Source organism: Solanum pennellii, chromosome 2 (genome assembly GCF_001406875.1).
Source record: "Solanum pennellii chromosome 2, SPENNV200".
Classification (NCBI taxonomy): domain Eukaryota; kingdom Viridiplantae; phylum Streptophyta; class Magnoliopsida; order Solanales; family Solanaceae; genus Solanum; species Solanum pennellii.
The window spans coordinates 50,352,555-50,365,388 of NC_028638.1; the positions used below are offsets into that span (position 1 = coordinate 50,352,555).

General features: G+C 33.4%; 1 protein-coding gene across 2 annotated transcripts; it reads right to left on the reverse strand.

The window, feature by feature from the left end:
- Positions 1-2,326: 2,326 nt before the first annotated feature.
- On the reverse strand, positions 2,327-10,139 carry LOC107011114 (ubiquitin domain-containing protein DSK2b-like). 2 transcript variants are annotated; one of them, XM_015210474.2, is made up of 8 exons: positions 9,662-10,137; positions 8,038-8,793; positions 7,364-7,578; positions 7,123-7,236; positions 5,783-5,841; positions 5,216-5,241; positions 2,946-3,038; positions 2,327-2,865 (listed from the first exon to the last, which is right to left on the reverse strand). In XM_015210474.2, the coding sequence occupies exons 1-8, from the start codon at positions 9,909-9,911 to the stop codon at positions 2,717-2,719; spliced, it is 1,662 nt and encodes a 553-aa protein (XP_015065960.1). In that variant the 5' UTR covers positions 9,912-10,137; the 3' UTR covers positions 2,327-2,716. The 2 variants fall into 2 exon arrangements, with proteins under 2 accessions (XP_015065960.1, XP_027770838.1); XM_027915037.1 differs by lacking the exons at positions 2,327-2,865; positions 2,946-3,038 and having other exon boundaries at positions 5,231-5,329; positions 9,662-10,139.
- Between the last annotated feature and the right edge of the window lie 2,695 nt (positions 10,140-12,834).

Consider the following 12,834-nt stretch of genomic DNA (forward strand, 5'->3'; position numbering starts at 1 on the left):
TGCCAATCCAGTATTACATGAGAGAACTAAGCATATAGAATTGGATTGTCATTTCATAAGAGAGAAAATTCAGAATGGTCTAATTCAAACTGAATATCTGCATACCAAAGAGCAAGAGGCTGATATACTAACTAAAGGTCTCAACAAGTTTCAACATGAATACTTATTATCCAAGTTTGGAGTATTGAATCTGTTCACTCCTACAAACTTGAGGGGGAGTATTAAAGATGGCATTACTTAGTTAGTTGAGGTTCATTATGTAATTAGTAGAAATTAGAGGAGTAGTTAGCAAATAGGTGGTTAAAGTAGTTACAAAAATATTCTTCCCTTTCTTGTATAAATACTAACTAAACATGTTAGTTACATGTAGAAAAGAGTTAACAATTTATAGAATACAAAGATGAGTTTCTTCTTCTTCTAATCTTCATCTAAGAATCTGCACATTGCAGATTACTCCATTTCTCAAAGCTTTCATGATGTTATATAAATATATAATACATGACATGTAGCATTTATACAACACTTCTCTTTACTAAAATATTTTAAAATTGTTCATCCATAGCTAACACAGCAGCCTCTCTTCATGGCTGATTTTTGTTGTTGTTACTAACGGTTTCACCTGATATTTGATCAGCCTCTCCTCCAACAGATGTTATGCATGATCCTTCACCAGCCATTAGATTTGGTCAACAAGTGTGTTCTCCATCATCAATACCGCCATTGTTCTTCATACTTACAAACAAAGAAAAATTAATATTGATGCATAGTGAATGGAACAATCACTAACGTTTTGATTTGACTGAACACAAAATTTATATTATAACAAAGAAAGAAGATCTTAAAATTTTAATTAAACATGTTATGTGTAATTATGATATTAAAAATTGAATACCTTTCTTTCTACATAGATAAATAAAATTAGCTAGAAAAGCTTACATTGTTGTTCCTAATTGAAGCATTGTTGCTAGATCGTGCTGCTGAGGCCATGCCTACTTAATCAATTTGAAAGAATAAGCAAGATTAGTATCGTTAAATGAGTGATGAGATGAAAAAACTCAGTAATGTAAGAGTCTTAACTCTCATTTGTCATCTTAGCTATGGTCATTTGTAGTAAAAAGACAACTCACTTGCCAAATATTCATTAAGATTTACTTGCCTATACAATTAATTATTTGACTAGATATACATTTATAAATTTTGTTATCTGTTAAGATTGCTTTCCAAAAGAAATTAATTAAGAATTTATTACATTAATGAAAACACACTAAGTTGAGAATGATTGTTTAAGTTTTCTTTAATAACAATAACAATCAATTAGTATATGACAATTCAAAAATATTATTAGCGTTAATTATATTAATCATTTCTATCAACTTCGATCCACGTCTGAGCTCATTTCATTTCCCTATTTAATAATTATTTATATATATTGTTATAAAAAGTATAAAGCTAAAGAAAAAAATTAAGATACGAAAATAGAAAAAACTATTTTCTATTTTCACATTTTAGTGTACTTGTTGTAAATGTACCTTTCATTAAATTACAAATTACTTTATATATTATTGTATAGGGAAAATGTTGAGAATTATTTCAATCTACTAATAGTTATTTTTCCTAATATTATCGTATTTACAAGCCTTATCACATTCTGTTTTTGTTTGTTTTGCCAGCTTCCACGACGGCGATGCTTTTACATCGTCTATTCACATTCTTCATGGATTTATGTAAATTGCACAAGAAAATGTCTACTCAATTTAACATATTATCCTATTTTTCATTTTTCCCATAAAAAGCCATTGCTTTTTCATTTGATGCATTTCATTCGGCACCATTTGCAATACAATTAAATCTCCAATACAATACAGGAAAATATGGTATTAGTGATGGCTAAAATTTCATAGTCAAATAATAAAAAGAAGTGATATTTTTCAACGGACTAAAAAAAGCAATGCAGAACCTGATAGATATACAGTATGGAAATCCAATTATTTGACTCCATGAAATGTTTAAGAAATAGATTAGCTTGTGACATGCATAACCTTTTCGTTATTGAAAATCTTACAATATGGTATGTTGATTTTCGAAGATAGCCCATGTAATCTGTTGTCTACAAAAGACATTACAATTCAGTCTCACCCCAAACGCTGTAGAGACAACTCTTTCAAAGTTAGTGCATCTTCTATGAAACTGACTAAACTAGATTCTTGTATGCTCATTCTTCCTTACAAGCAATTTCATATTCTTAAACGAAATAAATCGTTAAACTCAAACAAGAGGCAAGAACAACACATCATAATATAGCACACAAAAAACTTGGTGCGCAACTGATCAAGCAAAATACAGACAGCTACAGCTGAATTAACTAAGCATCAAGAAAATCCATTTAGCCTAGCATATCAAAAGAGAGATGCTAGACACAAGTGAAGTACAAATTATAATATACCAAACAATTTATGGGACCAATTTTAACATCGTATGTACAAGGGACCAAGCAACATGTTCTTCCATCAATTTCCTTTCTTTTTTTGGGTCCAAGGGAAAAAGAGAATGGAAGACAACAGCTGAGAGTCCTTCCAAAAATAAACTCCAAAACAAATATTTCCAACTAAAAGTTAAGGCTCCTTCCTATTAAGATTTGACGCTTGCCATGTCCAAATTATCAGAGACTTCATCTTGTCCCCATCAGAAGCTAGTCATATGAAAGAGTGATAAAACATTACTGTCCAAGATTTCCAAGAAGTCTCTCTACTGCGGCATGAACATTGCCTGCAGTGGCAACCAATGCTCTGATATTTTCTTGAGTGTCAAAGAAACCCATATCTTGCAACTGTGCTAGCTGAGTCGCATATAATTCCTCCGGAGGCACTACAGCAACACATCAACATTAAAAAGGTGAGCAAGTAAAACTTAAGAGAGCTTGACTAAATAAAGAGGAGAAAATTAACCATTGGATCTGTTGGGGACACCACCCAAACCCCCTGACCCAAGTCCACCAAACATATTCATCAGCATTTCCATTCCCATGTTGTTGTCAGGGGCTGCAATTATTAAAAGAACCGTAATGATGTGAGTCAAACTAAAACTAAACAGCAGTATGCAAAAACATTGTACTTGTCCTCCTCCACTATACTATCAAGAAGCCAGAAAAAGAATCAAACTTACCATACATTCCCCTATATGGAGGATATAAAGGATGGATGGTACTGACGCAACTGTATCTCAATATAGCTACATTTCACAACTCAGCATTTCAATAAAGGGATGCTGACGGATGTCACTGAAGCTGAGTATATCTTAGTACAACTAGATTTCATATGTGTGTCAAAAGTGGAACTACTATCTACATGCTGTTTCATCTAAAAAGTAGCAGAAACTAATGAATGCATTCAATTTCAGATTCCATATCTAGCCACCTAGACAAACAAATTGGAGGGCACTAAGTCATCTTGAAAGGCAATTATCAGATCACATGACAGGAATGTACTGAGAAACTAAACCACTCCATTAGTTTCAATCCCTACAACATCCATATCCTTGTGTCCCCACCACGCCAACACCTTTTACCAGCATCCCCAACCTATACAACCACCCCCAATAGATTTCCGTTAAAATCATCACCTCAACATGGTGGCAACCCTTAACGTAGCATCAAGACTCCTCACATGAGAAATCTATTGATGGATAGAAAATGGATTTAGACAGTTTGGTCCCTAGTTTTGGTATCGAATCATATTTGGTGCAGCCATGATGTTCCTTCTGATATAAATCAGCTAGGTATCATCTCAAAAAATAATAATTTTGTGTAGGCTCTTGACTTTTTGTATATAGACTTAAATCCCACAACATCTGGTTTATTATTGACTTACCTACGAATCAATCACGACCGATAAAATAACAACGAATTTCTGCCTAAGAAATAAAGGTTCAAATAGTTAATACTAGACCCTTTTCACAACTACTACTACTACACCTAAGCACACTCCCAACCAAGTTGGGGGTGCACACGCAATGAGTCCTAATTTCTCCAATTAATAATAATACTTGTAGTAGTATAACAAGACTAAAACTCAACTAGAAGATATCACCTATACGGATCTTTTCTTCTTGTGTCGTGTATTTATCCAAGTCTGCAATGAGTCAAAAAAATTGCAGGTCTCTCGCAACTTTTTCACGTGATTTTAGGTCTACACCATCCTCTTTTAAATTTCCAGTCAACATAATTTGACCGCTGCATCTCGAGGTTGACGCAGGCCATGACCATACCATCCCAAGCGATACAATTCCAATTGCCATTACAACAGTACTTAGTAGTTTTGGAATTAAAAGATAAATTGGGCTGGTATTTATTTCAAAAACTTCAGCAGAACCAGGAACGGAGAAATGTTTTCCCCCCTATCCGCCCAACTTTTGGTCTTAAGAGTATTGGTTTTTAATTTGAAACTCCGGTAAGTGCTTTTTAAACATATGTATAAAAAAAATTTATTTAATTTAGCCCCTTCATGCTTACAATAATTAGCTATTTCGACATCTTTATTTTTACTTGATTTTGTGTGAAAGGACGCCATTATTCTCAGGACCTGATCTGGTCAGTACCCAGCCACCACAGACTATGAGGGGGGAGTCGGTCAGTGTGAGATATAATAACCCCGGAATAAAATGTATGATTATTTTATTCTGCATCTGGTTCTAGTCCTTGGAGTATTTCTACCACATTTGTGCCATAGTGATGGGATGAGTTATCTAATGTAACTTATCCCGGGAAAACTTGTTCCCAACCAAACGACCCCGAGTGTAATACTAAAAATAAATATTCAATCAACCTTCTCGCGTTTTATCCTCAATGTGTGCTACCCCCCAAACCTTCTGGAGAATGTGTCGTCTCTAAACTAAACCAATCTTTGTATGACTACACATCCATTTTAGTATCTGCATGATTGCGACACTCATCTGAGGATATGTTGAACTTTAGCGGCGCAACATTCACAGTAGAACTTACTTTTCACTTTGATAAACATCCTTCCATCACATAACTACTAGACCATTTTTGGACAAAAATTTATCGTCTTGAACAAGCTTCCAAAACAACAGCAACGGAAATATATTGGCTCTTAGATAAGATTATAACACGACTACTTATTGAAGTAACCTACACACTCCACTGATAACATTGCATTTAGGGGTTTGGAATTGAGGTATTCGAGGGCATAAAATTTACCTGCACCTCCCACATTCTGACCCGGTCTGCAAGAGGGAAAAAGAACATCATCTCAGCATGGAGCCAGAAATACCATAAAGTTATCCAAAATGATCCAACAACCATAAAGAAGATCTGAAACATGAAAAAGTCAAGCATGCCCTTCTTCCTTCCTAATTTAAGAATCGAGATGGTCTCTACTAATGGAAAATTGAAATCTGACAATATGTCTGAACAATTTCATTGCAAGTGTACAAGAAATGCTGACTAATGGGAAATAAGAAAGATATGCAAAAGTTGTAACATAAATCATGAAGCATGCAGTACACCAGCCAAGTGAACCGGTTTAAGTTCACTTGGCTGGTGTTCTGCATGCTTCATGATTTATGTTACAACTTTTGCATATCTTTCTTATTTCCCATTAGTCAGCATTTCTTGTATACCACTTGCAAAATGAAATTGGTTCAGACGTATTCCCAGATTTCAATTTTCCATTAGCAGCCAAGTGAACCGGTTTAAGTTCACTTGGCTGGTGTTCTGCATGTTTCATGATTTATGTTACAACTTAAAACGTAGGTGTCAACTTACTGGTTCGTTGGTTGTCGACCAAGTTGAGACAAAAGCCCTTGCTGCAAAGTCATAAGTTGCTAAAAAGAAGCAAAAATAAAAAGTCAGAGGATACATATTGATTACGAACCAAAATACACTATAGCATGAAAAAGTACACTTGTCAAGCCCTCGTTCAGATACATCAAAAAGTCTCGTTTCACAGTTGCCCTCCAAACCCACCTCATGGCAAAAATCTTAGCCATATTATTAAGCACAAAGCTCTACAGTGAAATGTCAATTCCCTTTTTAAAGCTCAAGTGATACCCTTCTAGATAACTCCATGGTGGATAGAACTTTAAAATTTAGAACTTCACCTAATATTTAGCATTTTAAATTTAACTAAAGCTTACCACCTGAAGTTTTGGTAAATATTATAAGCCACATCAAGAAACAAACACACGGTGACGTCCATTAGGTGTATTAATATCTTAACACTTGTTATTTACTTACTTATTTTTGGCATTGGGTATCTTACACTTACTTTAATTGACAAGCAAGTCAATTTCAACATTGGGATGAAACTATGACTCCCTGTATGTATTGCCTTGAGTGGTTTGATGTCTTAAGAGTATATCACTACGATGAAAAATGCAAATTTCTACATCTGGATGAAAGCATGACTCTTGTGTCCATTATATACAAAATCAGAAGAGCATAAGAGAAAATGCAATATATCAAAGAGAGAGATATTGTTAAGATTCACAAATCTACGCTTTAATTGGTGGAGAAATTAAAATAAGAAGGCAATATTATGAGTTAAATATAATTCTACAGATAAGAGTTCCATGGTATAGCACAAAAATTGTTTCAAATTACTGAAGTTCCCTTTCAAGAATCTGGAAACTATCACCACTTTATTTGTAACTTTATAGGAAATGGGAGCGGTTAATATGCTGCAAGTTTTGATGAATAAGTATAATTACTTTTGAGATAAGTGAACATCATCACAGCTTAATTTTTATGTTACAGAAAATGGGAGAAATTCAGTAATTTAGAGAGGTATAACAGTGGATCTAGAAATGCCCAATCCAAAGCAAAAAAGTACCAAGTGCAGTATATCGGTTTCTTACACTTCCCCTTTGACACACATAGTTAGCTTATGACTTCTTTTGACCAACAGTCTGAACTAATGATAAAGTGTCATTCCAATTGGACATGTTGATGTACATGCCTCGTCTCATCCACAAATAGGTAATGAGGCTAAATTAGTGAAAAGCACACTTGTTAGGATTCAATTAGCCAAACACCAAATTCAATACATCCAATGCACCATACACATCAAGGAAGCAAGATAAAAATAGCAACCAGAAATGATTTACCTGCATTGTCTCGGGGGAAGTCATCTGCCGAATAAATTCAGGGTTTTGCATCATTTCTCGAAGATGGGAGTTGGAATCAAGCATACTTCTTAGCTGTGGGTTCGTCCCAAGCATCTGAACACCAAGATACTACCGAATGAGAACTTGACAAACAGCTTTCCATAAAAAATAGAAGAAGAGAAATAAAGAAAGGAAATAAAGACATAGATGACTGCAAGCAAGCTTGAAGTCACAATGATACCTGGTTCATGTATTGAGGATTTGAGAGGAGAGACTGCATCATCTGTGAGACGGCTGGGTTTTGCATCATCTGATTTAGTGAAGCAGCATCTGGCATGCCACCCAGCATTCCCTCAAGATCTGGGAGTGCAAGTCCACCTAAGCCAGCAGGCGGTGGTGCCCTGGTTTCCCCAGCAGTGTTTGACCTAGCAGTGGTATTAGTTTGGCCAGCTCCAGCTGCAAAAAGGCAAAGAAAGAAAAACACAATAAAATTGAACATATATAACAAGAAAACCTTATGAAATACCCTGATGCCGAAATACCACCTGCTCAAAGCACCTAAATATAACATAGAATTACGCATACAGCATGGGCCATGGAGGATGAAAATTCTTGCAAAACAAGCATGAGAAGCTTATGAGAACCTAACATTTTGTTTTTTAGTGTGCAATGCTACCCCTGGTGTGTAAATTCAAAACAGACATTGAACCAGTCATTCACAACCAATCAAAGCAGCCAAGAATAGAAGTCTTGTTTGTGGGGGGTTCCAAGTAATAACTAGTGGAATAGTCGAGGTGTGCAACCCGGACACCACCGTTATCCCCCAAAAAAAAACAAAGAGGTTAAGTGATTAAGCATGTCTAAAGCAAGCAAATCTCGTACAAAATCAAAGGATATGAAATGATAGTAGCTTACTGCCAGCCGAAGCCCAAGGATTAGGAAGTGGATTAGTATTTGGAGCAGGTGTGTTAGCAGCAGCCTCAGAACCAGTAGTTGGAGGATTAGTTGACTGGTTTCTGCCTTGCCCCGTACCCTGGGCCCCCAAAAGAGCTGCGAACGGGTTTGAACCCACATCACTTCTTGCATCTCCACCCATAGTTGTTGCATTTAGGAGAGGCTCTTGGACATTTTCATACATGCGCCTCAGCATGTTAAATCCCTCGGGGGAAGATTCAATATTGCTCATTGCCCTGTCAGTATTACGCATCATCTCACGCATAAGTTCAGGGTTTCGTGCAGCCTCCATTGTCTGACGAAGAGTAGCAGGATCATTAAGAACGTGGGCAAGCTCTGGATTACGATCCATGATCTCTCGCATTTGAGGATTGTTCATAATCATGTTACGGATGATTTCTGGGTTATTCATTAAATTCTGAACGAGAGGCATATTCAGCATGTCTCTCATCATATTGGGGTTTTGGGTTAACTGCTGCTGGACCTGCTCGAAATCCGGAAGGCCAGCTCCAAGTAGACCACCACCACTTCCAAGACCAGGAAACAATGAAGCACCAAGGCCCGATCCGGAAAATGGTCCACCTACATTTGGAGCGGCATCAGAGGGTGCATTCTGATTAGCATTTGGATTTCCAGTATTGACTGCACTTGCAGTATTAACAGCGGCAGCTGGTGCAAAACCTCGAACCAAATGGACGGTATGATCTTCCTCAAGACCTATCAACCACATATAAATAAGATAAGCAAAACATAAAAGAATATTACCGTGACAGCCCGGAACACGTCAAAAACATACTTCACGGAGATAGCATATAATCATGTAAAACATAATGCAAACTTAGATGTTAACTAACGACAGGGCGGATGACAAGATACTCCATCCATTCCCAATATTAGGAAAGTGGAACCATATTTCATCCCCAAACCCCAGCTTTTTACAACTCTGATACCCTCCTTGTCTGTTCTGATCTTTTACAGGTCGCTATTAACCATCAGCACCTTGTTTCTATAGAGTATAATCCTTGTAAAAGTTTCCTTGGAACACAACTCTCAACTAGGAATCTAGGGTCTGCAGGGCAAGCCAACACACCAGACCTTTCTCTTAAGCTAAAGTACTTGCAAATCTATATATTATCACTTCTTATATATTTTTTGGAGATGATGCTCAAGCATATCAACGGAAGTCGTTTTCCTCATCAGCTATCATCCCCATACGAAGTATGAACTGAAGTATACACAACCCTTTAAACAGAGCTTGCATTAAGTAGAGGTCCGTCTATTCACCTTTCTTACCATCAATAGATAAACCCCCAAATATCAAACCTTCTAAACAGGGAGTAGCCTTTACATGTTGCAATTTATTTATTTTAACAGAAAAATCAACAACGACAATCAACAAAATAGCATGTCACTAATCCCCATGACGCAAAAAAAATGCCTAATTAAATTAGGGATCTTTTCCAGGACAATACTGTATATCTACTAAGCAGAAACAATCAAGTCCTCCGCGTTTTTTTCTTTTTTTTAGGATAACAAGTCCTCCGCGTATCAAAATCGAAATATAGATTGGGATAATTAAGATTACCGTAGCTTGTTAGGGTTTGCTCGTCCTTTAAGATCCGGCCTTTATAGATCAATCTCTGCTGCTCGGCTGGAATGTCGGAGTGCTGAGCAAGGGTGGACTTGAAGGATCCAACACTTGAGTCTAGAGCCACCTGAACGGTAAATTTGGAGCCGTTGGAACATCGGACATTGATTGTAACTTTTTGATCGCCGGTGGCGTTATTCTCGTTATCCTCTTTTGCCGCCGCAGCACTAGTATCACCGCCGCCCATACTCAAAACCCTCCCCTTCAACAATTCGGGAGGCCTGTAGACTAATCAATGGCGAACTGTAACCTGAGACGGACTATGATGAATTCGGAATCGCCGATTAATCGGAAACGGGAGAATGAAGAAGAAGCCCTAATTCAGATGATTTCACGATTTCAGGGCGAAACTGGTGAAGCGAAGATAATAAAGAAAAGTAAATGACAGAGACTCTATTATTGCGTTCTATTATATTTTTTATGAAAATAAAAACCAATTTATATTCCTACTCCAGATACCAAATCACGGGAAAATGTATAATTCAACGTAGTAGTAATTTTTAATTTTATTTATAAAAATATATTTCTTTAATTAACTTTTATTTATTCACCGTAATAAAAATAATTGTAAACAATATTTACATAATTTGAAAAATCAAGAGATAATTTTTTTTGTATTTATTTGTCTTTGTTAAATTCTACTTCAATATCTAATACACTTTTTAATTATTATATTTAATATATTCAATATTAATAGTGCAAAGTTATATTAAATTAATAATAAATAATTATTATTGGGCATAAAAGAGTATTGTTTATAAATTTAATCTCTTCATTATTAAGTATTTATTTTTAAATTATTTCTCAAAATTTAATATTATATATGAATTAATATAAATTTATACACAAAGTGGACAAACAAAAATAGAACCAAATAAGATACTACTACTTTTTATAAAAGAATGTATATTCTCGTTCACTTTTGTTTATAATATTATATTACAAATAAATATATTTTTTTACTTATTATCTTTTAATATATAAAATCATGTTATTTATGTATTTTATCTTCATTATTAAGTATTTATTTTTAAATTTATTCTTGAATTTAGTAATACATACCAATTGATATAAATTTATTTACAAATGGACAAATAAAAATAAAACATAGAAAATAAGGAAAAAGATATATTTAGTAATTTTAAATTAAAAATATGTGCAGTGCATTTCTTTCTCTATTCAATAGTAGTTGTTCACTGTATTATTTTGAAATGTATAACAATATTGTCTATTTTATGAAATTAATAAATAATTTTGCTTTTAATTTCTAATTTATCGTTATTATTAATTATAATTATTTCCTTATTATATTTATTATATTAAAATGATGATGTAATAAATTATCCTTTTATTAATAGTTTTTTAATTATCCTTTTATTAATAGTTTCTTAAGAAGTTGTAAAGTTAAAAATAACAAGACGACTATTGTTGAATAGCGGGAGTAAATTCTTTTCAAAATTTTATAATTTTAAATATATGGTATAGAATATGATACGTAATTATTCAGAATATGGCATTTTGTTTACAAAGATTATATTTTATAAAAAGAAAAAAACATAGAAGTAATAAAACAAACCAATAAGAATCGAAGGTGCCTTGAAGTCTGAGAAACTAGGAATTCCACCGGCATTGACGGTAATGCAATATGGTTATTGGTTGGGTTGGTAGGTGAAGTGAACGTAGTTTTGTCTTTTTTCATTCCAAAACTACGCAACATACACTAATAATATGACTCGCTTAGTCAAGGTATAAATAATAATATTTTTTTTATTTTATTTGAAAATTATTAGCTTTGAAAGTATGTAAATTGATCAAAATAGATTAATTCATGTTTATTGATTAGAAACTTAATTTTAATAGAATATTAAATAAAAGTGAAATGATAAATTTGCATATATTCTCAAAAAACATGAAATTTAAAATGGCGATAAATAAATAGAGAGAAAGTGAGTAAGTACTTTACAAAGAAGATATAGATCCATATGTGTCTTCACCTTTGTTAAAAATATGATTTTATATATGAGGATATACAAATTGAGAAAAGGATATCGCATAATATCAGTTTATCGATTTGATTTAATGAATAAGATGACTTTGCTTGACAAAGACCGCCTCTTTGTGTGTTGGATTGTCCAATTCTGTTCTTTGAGTTTAGATATTCAAACCTCAATCTAAACATATTTTGGGGAAATTTTTGAATGCTAAATGTCGATCTTTAAAAATTTAATTTACTTTTTCAACGACGTATAATATTTTTTTCATATAGATATAGATGTATATATATAGATCAGGATTTTGTTTTAACTTATCTCAAAATTGTTATTAAATATATAATCTTATACTTCATTCGTCCAATAATAATTATTCATTATATTATTTTAATTTAAGATGTTTAACAATACTTATTTTTATCATTAATTATAATTATTTTCCTATTACATTTTTTTTTTCAAGACCTTGTAATTAATTACATTAATTTTTTGTTAATTGAACTTGCATATATCACACAAAATAGAGAAATATTACAGAAGTGGCCTTTCACAGTTAAATTCATAAAACATCAAGCTATAGCTAAACTATTCAACAATTTGAGTAATAGTATAGTGCATGAATTGGTCTCAGTGTCTCTTATCAATTCCTTCTTGTGTAACCATTTGAAGAGTTTTAACCATGTTTTTGGTAAAAAAGAGCATTCCCTAAAAAAGTTATATTTGAATTCATTTTCCTATTGAAAAATAATACATTTAACGTCCATGATGAGTTTTCACTTGATCAATTTATACATCGTAAATAATTTTTCTTTTAGCATCAATTATATTATGAATTTTGCTTTTGGTCTGGCTTTATTTCTGAATATTTACATGATAATTTTTTTTTTTAAATACCTTCTCTAAAAATGTTACTTGAAACAAACACTAAAAATAAAGGTTATATAACAATTTCTGAATACTCAAAGGGTTTCTTACTCTGTATATTCGAACAAAAAACACACTTACACAGGAAAAAAAATATTATGTAAGAAAAAAAAAAAAAGGAGTTTCAGAGAGATTTTATCGAAAAGGATTTGAATGTATAAAATAAAAAATTAATTTAGACATAAATTTGAAACC